Genomic DNA, 15683 nt, shown 5'->3' with positions numbered 1-15683 from the left:
ATACCTAGCAGACCGGACATTCAGCGTCTCCCATTCGCACACCACCTCCTCACCGCGCCCCCTATCCGTCGGAGTCCCGCAAGGTTCAGTCCTAGGGCCCCTGCTCTTCTCCGTTTACACCTTCGGCCTCGGACAGCTCATAGAATCTCATGGCTTTCAGTATCATCTCTATGCTGATGACACACAGATCTACATCTCTGGACCAGATATCACCTCCCTACTAAACAGAATCTCTCAATGTCTGTCTGCTATTTCATCCTTCTTCTCCGCTAGATTTCTAAAACTTAATATGGACAAAACAGAATTAATCATCTTTCGCCCATCTCACGTGACCCCCCCAACAGACCTACCCATTCAAGTAAACGGCTGCCCACTCTCTCCAGTCCCACAAGCTCGCTGCCTCGGGGTTATCCTTGACACTGATCTCTCTTTCAAACCACATATCCAAGCCCTTTCCACTTCCTGACGACTTCAACTCAAAAATATTTCACGGATCCGTACATTCCTCAACCAAGAATCTGCAAAAACCCTAGTCCATGCCCTCATCATCTCCAGCCTTGACTACTGCAACCTCCTGCTCTGTGGCCTCCCTTCTAACACTCTCGCACCCTTCCAATCTATTCTTAACTCTGCTGCCCGACTAATCCACCTGTCCCCCCGCTATTCCTCGGCCTCTCCCTCTGTCAATCCCTGCACTGGCTCCCCATTACTCAAAGACTCCAGTTCAAAACCCTAACCATGACATACAAAGCCATCCACAACCTGAGTCCTCCGTACATCTGTGACCTAGTCTCCCGGTACTTACCTGCACGAAACCTCCGATCCTCACAAGATCTCCTTCTGTACTCCCCTCTTATCTCCCATTTTGGAAAAAAATGTAGGCTGCTTAATAATGTGGAACAGCCTTCTTAAGTAGTCTTGCCTTTATTTGGACACACCTGCCAAACTAATTTGCACAGGTATCTGCAATTGCTTTCAGTGACATAAAGAGCCCTGACACACATCACCATCAATGAGTTTAAATGACAAACAAAAAAATTCTAACCTTATCACTCCTAAACTCTTTTTGCATAATAATTTGGAACAGTTTAGTTACTTGTAATTTAGCAATGTAAAATAAAACATACCAAATACCCCCAATAAATCTTGTAACATCCTGTAAGGCATAATCAATGCTCTACCGACATTCTCGCTTAACTTACTTTGTCATAACCATCTCCATAAGCATCTTTAATGTTGGATATTCATCCCATGCAGCCAAGCCTAACGTAAACAGGGAATGAAAGAGAAAAGGAGATTTTTGTGTACTCACCGTAAAATCTCTTTCTCTTAGCCTCTAATTGGGGGACACAAGACCTTGGGGTGTTATGCTTTCCGTCCACTAGGAGGCGACACTATGCTTAATCTGAAAAAGATTTGGCTCTGGCTCCTCCTCCACAGCATACACCCCTGGGAGGCATCCGCCTTACCTCAGTTTTTGTACCCAAGCAGTAGGAGGAGATAACAAATCCAACATAACCAAGCCTATAAACAAAGGCTACTATGTACAGTTCAAGGAACAATATGAGTACCCAACATAATAACAGCCCGCAAGGGCAACAGGGTGGGAGCTGTGTCCCCCAATTAGAGGCTAAGAGAAAGAGATTTTACGGTGAGTACACAAAAATCTCCTTTACTCTGTCGCCTCATTGGGGGACACAAGACCTTGGGACGTCCCAAAGCAGTCCCTGGGTGGGAAGCAATGGACGAATATTGTGCTGACAGGTCCCTAGACTTGGGACACTGCCGCCGGCAGTACCAGTCTACCCAGACTCGCTTCCACTGAGGACTGAGTATGTACACTGTATTGTTTTGTAAACGTGTGTAAGCTAGTCCAAGTGGCCTCTTAACACACGTGTTGTGCTGAAGCCTGGCGTCGAATGGCCCAGGAGGCTCCTACCGCCCGTGTGGAATGTGCCGTGATACCGGCCGGAATAGGAGAATTGTTTAGGCGGTAGGCATCATGGATGGTGGACCTGATCCACCTGGCAAGGGTAGCTTTTGAAGCCGGTAAACCCCTACAAATGTCTTCTGGAACAAGGAAAAAAAAAAAAAAGGAATCAGACTTCCGGAAGGGTGGAGTCCTAGACACACACATACGCAATGCCCTGGCAAGGTCAAGCGTATGCCGGGCCCTCTGCACTCTATGAACCGGAGCCGGGCAAAGGGTCGGTAATGAGATGCCCTCATTGAGGTGGAAATCAGACACAACCTTTGGAAGGAAGGATGGAACTGTACGGAGAACCACCTTGTCCTGGTGGAAGAATAGGAAAAGCTGTTTGCAGGAGAGCGCTGACAGCTCAGACACCCTGCGTAGCGAGGTGATTGCCACGAGGAAGACCACCTTTTGTGATAAAACTCGAAGTGGAACTTCCTTAAGAGGTTGAAAAAAGGAGGTGCCTGTAGAGCAGTTAGGACCAAATTAAGGTCCCACGTATCCAGTGGACGTCTGTAAGGAGGGACCAATCTGGAGACTCCCTGAAGAAACGTCCTGACTTGAGGTTTGTTAGCAATATGCTTCTGAAAGAGCACTGAAAGCGCTGACACCTGACCCTTAAGCGATCCTAAGGATAGGCCGGCGTCCAGACCTGATTGAAGGAAACCACGAACTTTCGGAAGAGAGTAAGGGAACGGAATTCGCCCGCGAGAGTCGCACCGAGTAAAATACGTTTTCCAGGTACGATAATAAACTTTGGCGAAAACTGGTTTCCGTGCCCTGATCATGGTTCTAATGACGTCTGGAGCAAACCCTGCCTGGGTTAAAACCCAGGTTTCAAGGACCACGCCGTCAAATTGAGAGTCCCTAAATTCTGGTGGTAGAACAGGCCTTGAGACAGGGGATCGGGACGGTCTGGAAGACACCAAGGGGTGTCTGCTGTAATGCTGAAGGATGTCGGCGTACCATGTACGTCTGGGCCAGTCCGGCGCAATTAGGATGGTCGGAACTCCTTCCTGTTTGATCTTCCTCATGACTCTGGCCATCAGGGGAAGAGGTGGGAAAATGTACAGAAGCTGGAACTGAGTCCAGTCCTGAACCAGGGCATCAGTCCCGAGCAACCTCGGATCGCGTGTCCTTGCCATGAAAATGGAGACCTTGGCATTGAGATGAGATGCGATTAGGTCCACGTCCGGAGTCCCCCAGCGATAACAGATCCGACAAAAGATTTTTGGAATGGAGAGACCACCCCCGAGTCCATTTCCTGTCTGATGAGGTAGTCGGCTTCCCAGTTGTCCACACCCGGACTGTGGACCAGTGAGAGTACTGATTTCTTGTTTTCTGGCCAGCGAAGGAGACGCGCCACATCTCTCATTGCCTGGGCACTGCGAGACCCACCTTGGTGGTTCACATATGCCACTACCGTGGCATTGCTCGACTGCACTCTGATGTGAGAGGCCTTCAGCAGATGGCAAAAAAAAAAAAATTTTTTAGCGCCAGGAAGATAGCTCGTATCTCCAGAATGTTGATGGGCATGGTCGCTTCTATTGGAGACCACGTGCCCTGTGAAGTAGGTGCACTGCACCCCATCCTGTTAGACTCGCATCGGTGGTCAGGACTTTCCATTGACTGGGAAGAAAGAATTTTCCTTTGGCCAGTACGGGTGGTTTGAGCCACCAGTACGGTGATTTCCTGGTTGACTCCGTCAGTCGGAACTCCCTTTCGAGGGAGAAAAGGGTTCCTGTCCTAGGATCTGAGAATGGCTAGTTGAAGAGGTCTGAGGTGGAACTGGTCAAATGGTACCACCTCCATTGCTGCTGCCATCCTGCTAAGGAGTCTCCTGGCAAACCGAAGAGATCGGCAAGGTATGTGTATTAACATGCGAAGTGCACCGCGGATAGCTTGTACCTTGTCCTTGGGAAGGTGTACCAGACCCCTGGAGGTATCGAATAGGATCCCTAGGAAGATCAGTGACTGACTCGGGAGTAGTTGACGACTTCTTAAAGTTGACTAGCCAGCCTAGACGAGTTAGTGTGTCGATCGTGATAGAGACGCTGTCTTCGCAGTCTTTGACAGAAGGTGCCTTGATGAGTAGATCATCGAGACATGGGAGGACCACTATGCCTCTGGAGTGTAGGACATCCATGGTGGCTGCCATAACCTTGGTGAATGTTCTGGGAGCCGTGACCAATCCGAAAGACAAAGCCACGAACTGGTACTGATTCTGCCCTATTGTGAACCTGAGAGATCTTTGATGAGCAGGCGCAGTAGGGATGTGCAGGTATGCCTCTTGTATGTCTATGGAGGCGAGATATTCTCCCTGTTCCATAGCCGCAATGATGGATCGAAGGAACTCCATGCGAAACTGCCGAACTCTTACAAACTTTTTGAGTTGCGTTAGGTCCAGGAATTGGCCGAACGCTGCCTCCTTTCTTTGGGAACCACGAATAGGTTGTAGTAGAGTCCTTGGAATCTCTCGTTTTCGGGAACCCGTATTATGACTCCTGCTTGAAGGAGAGAGAGACACTATTTCCTTGACCCACCTGTCCTCTGTAATAGGCAGCCAGACTTGCTGAAAAATTAAAAATCGACTGCCTACAGGTGGGGTGTCTTCTGTATTTCGTGAGTCATGACGAGGAGAAATTCTGGAATTTCCCTCCTTTGGGCTTTGCCTGGCCTGATGTTGACCGCCAATTCTTGTCCGTCCTCTGTGCTGTCCTTTGGTTGTCCCTGTGAGGAGGAACGGTTGTAATTCCGTGAAGGACGTGAAGCGGCCTAGCCTGAGGAGTTCTGAAAAGACCGGAACTTAGCCTGGTTACGTCGCTTAAACGTACGTTTAGGTTGCGGTTGGGGAAGAAAGGTACTCTTACCCCCCGTGGCATTGGAAATCATCTTGTCTAATTTTTTCCCCGAAAAAAATCTCCCACTGACGTACGGGAGATCCGTAAGAGGCTTGTTTGAAGACGTGTCCGCTTCCCATTCTCACAGCCAGAGGATACGTCTGATTGTAAATACATTCGCTGCTATACCTGCTACGCCTCTTGCAGAATCAAAAGCTGCAAGGCGTATGTAATCTGCCACCACTGCTATCTGAACTAGTTGATCGAACATCTGAGGAGCAGACTTTTGGAGGCTCTCCTGCAATCTTTTGACCCATGCCAGAATGGCAGTGGCTGCCCACGTTGAGGTGACCGCGGGAGCCAGGGAGGCTCCTGCAGCCTCTAAAAATTGAACGAGCCATCCGCTCAACCTGCCAATCTGCTGTATCCTTCAGGGTTGAGCTATCTGGCAGTGAGAGGAGAGACTGTGCTGCAAGCTTAGAGATAGGGGGATCGATTTCTGGTGGAACTGTCCACTTCTTGGTCTTTTTGAGAAAAAAGAGAGTATCTAGCCCTTTTTTACGGTTTTATTTACGGTTTTATTTACGGTTGGCGAATTTTTTGGCAGGTTGCGAAAAAAGCTTATCAAGGATGTCCTGAAAGCTTGGGTGATCATAAAAAAACTTTAGGGACTTCAGGGACCCCTCAAAACAGATTTTATGTTTTGGGGGTTTTTGGGGAGCATCGGATAAAACCAGCACCCGATGAATAGAAGTGATAATGTCCTCAACTAGCGCTGTATTGCTAGGAGGACAAGGAGCCTGACACTCCTATGTTTCCTTTTCTGATTCGGAGTCACAGATGCCCTCTGAGTCCTGCGCATCGCTGAGGCGTTGCCTGGAGGGAAATCTGGACCGCCGCTTTTCCATGCCCGAAGATCTCTGTGGAGATCTGCTGCGCCCGTCTTTGGAACGAGACGGTCTAGGAGACCTAGAATTACGGTGTCTCTGCGTAGAGCGGGACGACCGTAAGCCATGGGAGGACGTAGCTGAACGTGACCTATGGAGCCGTTCACTACTAGCATTGCCAGGGACTGCCTGTCCGCTTATAGCTGGGATATGACCCTGCATAGCCTGAAGCAATGTGGAAGTCAGCGTATCTATGGACTGTGACATAGATGCGGCCCATACCGGCATGTCAGTGGAGTTGAAACAGTGACAGGAGCCTCTTGGGGCACTGACCCAGCATTTTGGGAACAACTCTAGCAGTACGGTGCATGTTGCCACTGGGAAGATTGGCTTTACAGGCTGAACAGACTGCGTAACAGCAGATAAACCTTCCTTCTTTCGGACCTGGAGACCGACATAGTGCACTGAGTGCCGGCAGGTTATTCTGACCAAAAACCTTACTGGGGTGGCTATGCAGAGGAGCGCTATAGGGAGCCTATAGGGAGTCTGCGTCCACAGCAGGATAATATCCTGCTGTGCCTTACCCCACCGGTGTGCTCCTAGATCCGGCGCCAGCAGAAAAACTTCGGTTCTGCGCCCCCTGGAGACTGTGCAGCGTTCTTGAGTAATATAGCAGCGCTGCTTTTTTTTTTTTTTTTTTCTTCTTCTTTCCCTGAGGTAAAGAGGTGGGAGGGAGGAGGGGCGGAGAGCAGAAAAAGGGCGCGCAGCCAGGCAAAACCGCGCCTTCCTGGTTCGATCCGCCCCCTGTATGACGCTGTGCAGCGTCATTATCATCATCCAGGGGGCGGGCCGGGGGCGGTAACAAGGGTGGCGGCTTCGGCTTAGGCCGAAGCCGCGGTCTAAAGTACAAAATCCTGACCGGGAAGGGCTCCAGAGCGGCGCGGTAGTCCGGAGGGGGGCAGAAAACGAACCAAAACCCCCCCCGGATGAGTGCCATATCGCCCGGACGCCCCTATATACGCAGCGCAGCCCTGTGAAGGGTCTTTTTGACCCCTTTAGAGGGCTGACGCTGCCGCAGGGACAGGAATCCCTGTATACTGTGGCCCAAATATGACAGCCCCCGGCCCCATAGCAGACCACAGCAGTGCTGGGGCTACAATAAAGTTAGCGCTGCGAACGCAGCTCCTACCTGCGGTGTCTCAACCTAACATCCCTAGAGGGGGTTAGGGAGGGCGCTTCACCGCCATCAGGAGGAATTCTTCCTCACCTCAGCCTCAACCCAAAAGGCCCAGGGCCTGGGGAGGGAGGGGGGTTCTCGACCTCGAACCATGCACCCGAAGGGCTGGGGAGGGAGCGACATGGGGAAGAGCCATCTCTACCTCAACCGGGTACCGCTAAAAAGAGGACCGAGGAGGGAGCCATGCCGGGAGTCTCAGAGAGACCCTCTTTTCTTCATCTGTGTCAAGAAGAATCTTCTTATGGTGTGCCTCCTTGCGACACTAAGCAAAAACTGAGGTAAGGCGGATGCCTCCCAGGGGTGTATGCTGTGGAGGAGGAGCCAGAACCAAATCTTTTTCAGATTAAGCATAGTGTCGCCTCCTAGTGGACGGAAAGCATAACACCCCAAGGTCTTGTGTCCCCCAATGAGGCGACAGAGTAAAGAATAGTCAGATTTATATAAAAAAAGCAAAATACGAGATGTGCGGCCCCATAATAATGACACTACTTACCAATATTCTCAGGGTTAAAGGCAGCTACAACAAGCAACAGGGGCCAGGCCTTCCAGTAAAGTGTGGAAATGGCCAAATTAGGAGGTTGATACCTTCACAAAAAAGTCAGAAGAAAAAAAAAAAAATCAAAGAACTAAACACAACTGAATCTGGAAAAGAATTTTAGCGGTTTAAAAGTCACAAAAACCTAGGAATACTAGGCATAGATTTAACAGTCTCTCACTTTACATTAGTGCTGCAAAACAATTAGAAATCTTTTCTAAGGCTGATTTTTTTTTTTAGGCTTTCCAAGAGGTATTAGTGAAAGTTTTACAATTCTGCATTGGAAGACATAAATACAAGTGCATTTAATCACCCGCATAATGGATGCAATAACTGGATGAGTAGCCGTGATAAACTAAACATACAGCACCAAGTGCAGATCAGTAAGGGTTAAAAGGGTGTCAGGGGTGTTCAATCCGCAGCACTAAAGTAAAAAACGGCATGACACACCCGTATGGATGAGGCCAAGAGATTTATGGACTGATTGCACAGAATTCATGGAATCCCAGCAATCTATAAGGTCAGAGTGTATCGTCAGTGCTCATCATTTCCATAATGTTTATTTTATCAGGGATCTTTTTGTTTTATTCTCACCACTCGGGTCAATGGGAAAGAGACAGACTAAACACTTATGAAAAACCGAGGTCATACCCTGGTGGAAGCTGGATGTTTTCTGGGTGGTGGTAGGTGCAGAGGTTCAATACAGCATCAAGAAGTTGAATCCGTTCTATTTTGAGGACCTCCAGGTCTACAAAAAAAATAAAAAGAGAAAAATGCAGACTAGATCATTATTGTGGTTTTCTAATATAGATAACAAGAATATTTGCATTAAAACTCTCCAAGAAAAAAAATTCTATTATAGAATTTAGACACAATCACTAGTGATGAGCACAAGTGCTCGATACTAGAATTTGCCTAGGGTGCTAGGGTACGCACAGAGTATCGCAGGTGCTTGGGTATGCACCATGTATCGCGGGTGCTCGGGTGACATGTTCGAGTCCCCGTTACGCATGTTTTGTGGCTGTGAGACAGCCACGAAACACGCAGCTTCGGGGACTTTAACATGTCACTCGAGCACACGTGATACACGGTGCATTACTTAAGCACCCTGTACAAGCTCGAGTAATGAGCACTTGCGCTCAGATAAAGTGTCCCAACATGCTTGGGTGCTAGCCGAGTGTCTTTGGAGTGCTCGAAAAATATGTTCGAGTCCCTGCGGCTGTATGTCTCGCTGCTGTTAGACAAACAGGCAATCCTTGCATGTGTTGCGCCGGTTGAACAACCGTGAGACATGCATGCGCGGGGACTTGAACATTTTTCGAGCACGCTGAAGACACTTGGTTGCCACCTGAACATGCTCTGATAGCGCCTTATCCCAGCACATTCGCTCATCACTAATAATCACCATGGCATACATGAGAACAGAACGCTACAATTTCACTGTGTGTAAGCAACGTGCTGCAGATTGTATACCGTCGGCCTGCACAGCCGCTGCCCTTTTCACCAGGTGATCAGCAAGCTCCATGGCATCAGCCGGGCCAAGAGGGAGATCTCGTGACAGACCGATGACCAGGATACGCATCAAGGTGTCTTCTAGAAGTGGCACTTCAGAGCACAAACGAAGGAAGAAGCTGGACAAAAAGAAGGCAGAGAGATGTAGAAATTAGAAAACTTGGGACACAAAGGCCAGACTGGACATTTAAAAGGTTATTTCCATCAGATGGATTTTGTGAAAACAAGCACTTTTGTAACTCACAATTTTTTTTTTCTTAATTTTCAGCCGTTTGAGATATTAACACTTTTGTTTATGGCCCGTTGCCCAAGTGACCGACCACACTGCTGTCTAGCTTGCAAGCACAGTGCTGAAGCTGAATGAGATTGTGAAGGAACAGCTTGCTACAGTGATCCTGACTAGATGAGCGAACATGTTCGGAAAATGATCGCCGAATTCGAATTTACCATATTTATACTGAATTTATGTTTGACAATGGTTTCCGAAACACATTCGCTCATCTCTACTTCCATTAACTCCAATGGCGTTTGGCTATGTTCAGCGAAATGTAGACTGCAATCCTCCATCACTTACTTGCGGTCACTTTCTGGAGGCCAGTTGTCCCATTTGTAATAAGTTTCTGGTTGCTCAGTGAAGAGAACTTTGTGCAAACTGCAAAACAAAAAGGAAAAAAACATAAGAAAATGGATGAACAAAAGGAAGACGAGAGGCACCTGGCTGGGTATCTTGAAATCAGTGTTAAAACTAGAACCTCTCCCCATCAGGCGGTCTGATTTACAAATTCTATTTCCAAGCACTTTAGTAGTGTGGAAGGTCTTTATTCGGGAGACTCATGTATTAGCCAAAACTACAAGGACTGTCTCTGGAGTACTGGCCACACTCATGAACAGCCCATTTAATGATAAAACAAGATTTTGGTTGCTTACTGTAAAATCTGTTTCTTAGAGTCTTCATTGAGGGACACAGAAACCGTGGGTGTATGCTGCTGTCACTAGGAGGTTGACACTATGCATGAAAAAAATGTTAACTCCGCCTCAGCAGTGTACACCCCTCCGACAGGCTGTAGGACAATTAGTTAGTGAAAAAGCAGTAGGAGGAGACATTATCATGTAAGTCAATCATATAATCATTACAGATAACAAAATCATGGGAGGGTGCTGTGTCCCCCAATGAAGACTCTGAGAAACAGATTTTAAAGTAAGCAACCAAAATCCTGTATTCTCTTTCGTCTCATCGGGGGACACAGAAACCGTGGGACGTCCAAAAGCAGTCCCTGGGGTGGGAAAAGGCAGAAACTTCCTTCAGGTCGGAGAACTCACCGCTGCCGCTTGCAAGATTCTTCTGACTAGGCTGGCGTCCGCTGAAGCAAAGGTATGGACTTTATAGAATCTTGAAAAGGTATGCACGGACGACCATGTGGCAGCCTTGCACAATTGCATGGCTGATGCCTTGTTGTGTACCGTCCATGAGGCGTCCACTGCCTGGGTTGAATGGGCCTTGACCCCAGCAGGGGACACCCTGTCCTTCACCCGGTAGGCTTCCAGAATTGCCATTCTGATCAAGTGAGTAATTGTTGCCTTAGAGGCCGGCAGGCCTCTTCTCACCCCATTGGGGATAACAAAGAGCGAGTCTGCCTTCCTGAAGGGAGCGGTCCTGGCCAGATAGACCCTTATCCCCCTGACAAGGTCTAGCTTATTCAAAGAACGCTCCAGAGGATGGGTTGGAGCGGGACAAAATGACAGAAGGATTATATCCTCGTTCAGGTGGAAGGCCGATACCACCTTGGGAAGAAAGTTAGGAGGAGGCCGCAAAACAATATTGTCCTGGTGCATAATTAGGAATGGAGGGCGACAGGACAAAGCCGCTAATTCTGAATCCCGCCTAATAGAGGTGATGGCTACGAGAAATACCACCTTCCAGGACAACAAAGACATGGGAGCTTCCTGGAGGGGTGAACCTGTCAAGGTTTCCAAGACCAAGTCAAGATCCTCTGGAGCCACAGGGGATCTGTAAGGAGGGGCCGCATGTGCTACTCCTTGCAGAAAGGTCCTAACCTGTAAGCGGGAGCCCAAATTTCTTTGAAAAAGAATAGAGAGCGCAGATACCTGGCCTTTCAAGGAACTTAGGGCCAGACCACCATCTAACCCTGCCTGGAGAAAAGCTAGGACAGATGGCAGGGAACAGAGCATAGGTGTGATGTGATTAGACTCACACCAGCCAAAATAGGCCTTCCAGGCTCGATATTAGACCCTGGAAGAGGATGACCTCCTAGCCTGGATCATTGTATTAATGACTCTGAAATGGTCCGAAAATCCCGGGATTAATGGTCCGAAAATCCCGCTGCTCTCAGTATTGTGGTTTCAACGGCAATGCCGTCCAATTGAGCAACCAAGAATTTGGGTGGTAAAACGGCCCCTGAGCCAGGAGATCTGGTCTGTCGGGGAGTCTCCAGGGCATGCCTGCGAGAAGATTGATAATTTCTGCGAACCAGGCCCTCCTGGGCCAGTACGGGTCGATCAATATGACCGGCACCCCTTCCGCCTTGATCTTCTTTACCAGTCTGGGCAGGAGAGGAAGGGGAGGGAACAGGTAAGGGAGTCTGAACGGTGTCCAGGGAATGACCAGCGCGTCGACCCCTATTGCTAGAGGATCGCGGTATCTTGAGACAAACTGTTGGACCCTTCTGTTCTGTTGCGATGCCAGAAGGTCCACGTCTGGAGTCCCCCATAGCTGGCATATCTGACGGAACACGTCCTGGTGTAAGGACCATTCTCCTGACGCGAGCCCCTCCCGACTGGGGAAGTCGGCGGCCGTGTTGTCTGTGCCGGGAATGAAAACTCCCGAAATTGCGGTTTCTGCCCAGTTGGAGATTCTGGATACCTCGGCCAGTGCCCTGGGACTTCTGGTTCCCCCTTGGTGATTGATGTATGCCACCGCCGTGGCATTGTCCGTTTGAATCCAGACTGGCTGGTTGTAGAGGTATCTTTCCCAATGTAGAAGTGCTAGGAAGACCGCCCTCAGTTCTAGAAAGCTGATTGATAGTGAGGATTCTTGCCTCGACCATCGTCCCTGAACCGTCAGGTGACGGAATACCGCACCCCAGCCCAGGGGACTGGCATCTGTAGTTACTACCTGCCAGTGGACAGGGGGAAAAGGCCGTCCCAGATGAACGAGGGTGGAGTTCAGCCACCACTTGAGGGACTTCCTGGTCTGAATGGAAGGGAGGAAGGGGAGATCCAGCGAAGAGATGGACCTGTTCCACTGAAGGAGGATATTCCTCTGTAGTATCCTGGAACGGAACAGGGCAAAGGGTATTGCCCTGAAGCTGCCACCATCCTTCTCAGGACTCTCATGGCAGCGCGAAAGGATAGAAGCCGAAATTTCAACAGAGAGCGAATTCCCTGCTGGAGGGTAATCCACTTTCTTTCTGGGAGAAAGACCCTCGAGCTGCAGGTGTTGATTACCATTCCTAAGAATTCTAGGCGTTGTGTTGGCGATAGGTGAGATTTCTCCCTGTTTATGATCCAACCAAACCGGGACAGCGTGTTTAAAACTACCACTAGATTTTCCTGGGCCTGAGCGAAGGAGGGCGACTTGTCGAGATAAGGTACCAATATTATGCCTCTGACCCTTAATGTAGCTACCATCGCTGCCATAATCTTTGTGAAAATTCTGGGGGCTGTTGCCAGCCCAAATGGCAGGGCCACAAACTGGAAATGCTCCTTTTGGACAATAAAATGAAGAAACATCTGATGTCCTTGAAAAATGGGGACGTGTAGATAGGCGTCCTGGATGTCTATGGAAATAGGAATTCCTGATCCTCCATAGACGTAATTACCGACCAAATCGATTCCATCCTGAAATGGCGTAAGCGGACCCATCTTGTTTAGCCTTTTGAGGTCTAGTATGGGACGAACTGAGCCATCCATTTTTGGTATCACAAACAGGTTTGAGTAAAAGCAGGCAAAACGTTCCTGCTCGGGAACGGGGACGATTACTCCTGCGTTGAGGAGTCGATTGCCACAGAAAACCTTGAACCCTAGCAGCGTCCTTTGGTGGTAGCGATCTCGCGGAAGCACGTTGAAGTCTATCTTGCATCTTGTCGATACTACCTCCTTTACCCAGATATCCTCTACTGAACTCCGCCAGACATCTCTGAAGAGGAGAAGGCGGCCTAGTCTGGGAGAGGTACTGGAAAGGGAGTTGGACTCCCTGCTGGCGACAGGCTGAAGTGGCTCTGCCCGGCCCTGACCTGGTAGTTCTGCTGTTGGAACTGCGGGAATGCCATGAAGGGGTGGCCCGAAAGGATACCTTCCGCCTATCTCTCGGTGCTTGCGACCTCTGTGAGCCCTGAGCATAAGTGCCTGTCGCTGGGGTACGGCGAAAGGGCTGAGCCCTACGTTTGAAAACATATTGATGAGGCTTGGCCTGAGGGAGAAGGAAGCATGTACCCCCTTGCATCCTTAATGATTTGATCTATCATTGACCCAAAGAGCCGGCTGGCTGATGGTGCCCTGGCCATTATGCCCTGTCTAAGCTGTTTGGCCCATTCTGTAACAGACTTAGCTACCCAAGCTGAGGCGAAGGCTGGACACAATGTGGCGGTTGCTGCCTCAATGGCGGATTTTGTCAGGGATTCTATCCTTCTATCATTGGGATCCTTTAGGGCTGCCCCATTGGCGGGTGGGAGGACCGTATTGGTAGCGAGTCTGGACACTGGTGGATCCACCAAAGGGGAGGCGGTCCAGTTGGCGGTGAGATCTGGAGGGAAGGGATACGACCTCCTCTCTGAAATCGCCTGGTTGTGTTTTCCCTCTCCCTGGCCAACACTTCCTCAAAATCCTTGTGGGAAGTGAAAACCCTAGAAGGGGACCTATGACGCTTAACTGAAAAAGCCTGATCATTAGGTTTTGATGTGGTGACCCCAATGTTAAAAGGTCTCATTGACTGCGGCAATGAGGCCCTGAACCATATCCTTGACCTGGGACTGTTCCGGCCCGTACTCTGAACCCTCCTCTGAGTGTGTCTCCGATAATGCCTCGCCTGATTCTGGGGATGAGGACCGGGAGGAGGCAGACGGCCAGAGGAATTCTGGCGGTGAGACGGAGTGAGCAGGGGACCTGGGTTGATGGTCCTGTCTAAACCTTTTACGGCCTGTAGAAGGCCCAAAAGGAGGCTCCTTTGGTGCTCCTATGTCCACTGGAGCCTGAAGTGGCAATCTGTTAAGCGCCGTTACCAAGGTCTGTGATACCCTGGTAAGGTCGGCCACGGACTTGGATAAGGAAGAGGCCCATCCTGGACACTCGCTGTCTCCCGTGGCGATGGATGGCCCCTGAGCGGCAGGCAAGGTGCTTCCTCCTGCTCCAGGGGTAATGTCGGAGCTCTGACAGGCAAAACGGGGGGCTACACCTGCTCTCTATCGTAGGTGACACCGTAGGTCTGCTGCAATCTGGGCAGAGTGGCGAGGACTGACCTGAAGGAAGCCTGACATTGCATTTGGTACAGCCCTGCCAAGAAACCTTATGAAATCTCCGCCCGGAAGCGGTGGGCGGGGCCCTGCTCTGGCCTCCTGGAGCACCAAGATGGCGCTGGTATAGGAAGAGGAAGCCGGGGAGGGTGGAGCCTGCCAGAACCCGGAATCTGGCGTCGGCCTTGCTGGGCTCCTGCTGGAGCCCAGGGCCATAACGCCACCACGGGAGGAAACTGGAACCGTGCTGCACCGCGTGCTTGAAAGTAAGTGTTGGCTCTTAACATAAGTATAGAGCCCTGGGCTGTAAGCCCGAGTGCTGATTACAGCAGTCACATTCAGCCAGAGCGGCTAAGTGGGTTATACAACCCTGCAGCCTCTTACCTCCAGTTCACCCCGTAACAGGGGTCGGTTATCTGCATGAAAAGATTGCTGTCCCAAACCTTATCTGCAGGGCGTCTCTCTCGATCATCAGGCTCTGGTGGGCGAGTGATGGGAGACGAAGGTCAGGACCAGGAGCTGACACCTGAATACGAGTCCTGTGTTAGGGGAGAGGGTCCTGCCCGTGGGATTCATGAGGATACGGGGTGGCAGTACATGCCGTACTCATGATCCCGGTGTGGGAATACCGATGTAGCAGCTCTACTCTGTATCCCTCCATGGTTACCTGAAAAGGAACAACGCACATTGAGGTAGGCATGGGTCTGCGAGAGACCCCTGTCCACCTCCTGCTGACACTAAGCAAAACTGATTGCTTTACAGCCTGTCGGAGGGGTGTATACTGCGGAGGCGGAGTTAACATTTTTTTCATGCATAGTGTCAACCTCCTAGTGCCAGCAGCACACAGCCACGGTTTCTGTGTCCCCCAATGAGATAAAAGAGAAATACCTAAATTCTCCTGTAGAGGCACCGCAGAAAAAGTGTACACTTTTTGCTTAAATCACTAAAACGTTAAAGCAGATTACTGGGGTCTCAGCAACAAAACTAAACCAGAATGTAAAATACTAACATAAAGGGAAAAAAAAATGGACAACCCTTTTAAATCACAGACTGATGGAAACATTACCAGTGCACATAATCTTTAGGAGAGAGCTTGCTGATAGACGGCACCACCGTGTGAAGCCACCACACCGCATCCCTCTGAATTGCCGCAATTTGGTTCTGAAATGAACGCAGGGTTTCCAAACCTAGAAAAATGTATTAAAAAAAAAAAAATCACAAAACAAATA

General features: G+C 49.7%; 1 protein-coding gene across 2 annotated transcripts in view; it reads right to left on the bottom strand.

Annotated features, from left to right (window-relative positions):
* The window catches only part of INTS1 (integrator complex subunit 1), a 102986-nt gene that overhangs the window by 50773 nt on the left and 36530 nt on the right, over positions 1-15683 (bottom strand). For both annotated transcript variants that reach the window (XM_073555173.1, XM_073555174.1), the window contains exons 13-18: positions 15521-15641; positions 9561-9638; positions 8948-9105; positions 8126-8222; positions 7433-7524; positions 1203-1263 (exon numbers count right to left, since the gene is read on the bottom strand). In XM_073555173.1, coding sequence (XP_073411274.1) covers positions 1203-1263; positions 7433-7524; positions 8126-8222; positions 8948-9105; positions 9561-9638; positions 15521-15641 — 607 coding nt within the window. The remainder of the gene's footprint in view (positions 1-1202; positions 1264-7432; positions 7525-8125; positions 8223-8947; positions 9106-9560; positions 9639-15520; positions 15642-15683) is intronic.

The sequence above is a fragment of the Dendrobates tinctorius genome, unplaced genomic scaffold (assembly GCF_039654945.1).
Source record: "Dendrobates tinctorius isolate UK_male_01 unplaced genomic scaffold, ASM3965494v1 ptg000222l, whole genome shotgun sequence".
In the NCBI taxonomy this organism is placed as follows: domain Eukaryota; kingdom Metazoa; phylum Chordata; class Amphibia; order Anura; family Dendrobatidae; genus Dendrobates; species Dendrobates tinctorius.
The sequence above is the reverse complement of the archived record's forward strand: the minus strand, read 5'-3'. Positions and strand labels throughout refer to the sequence as shown.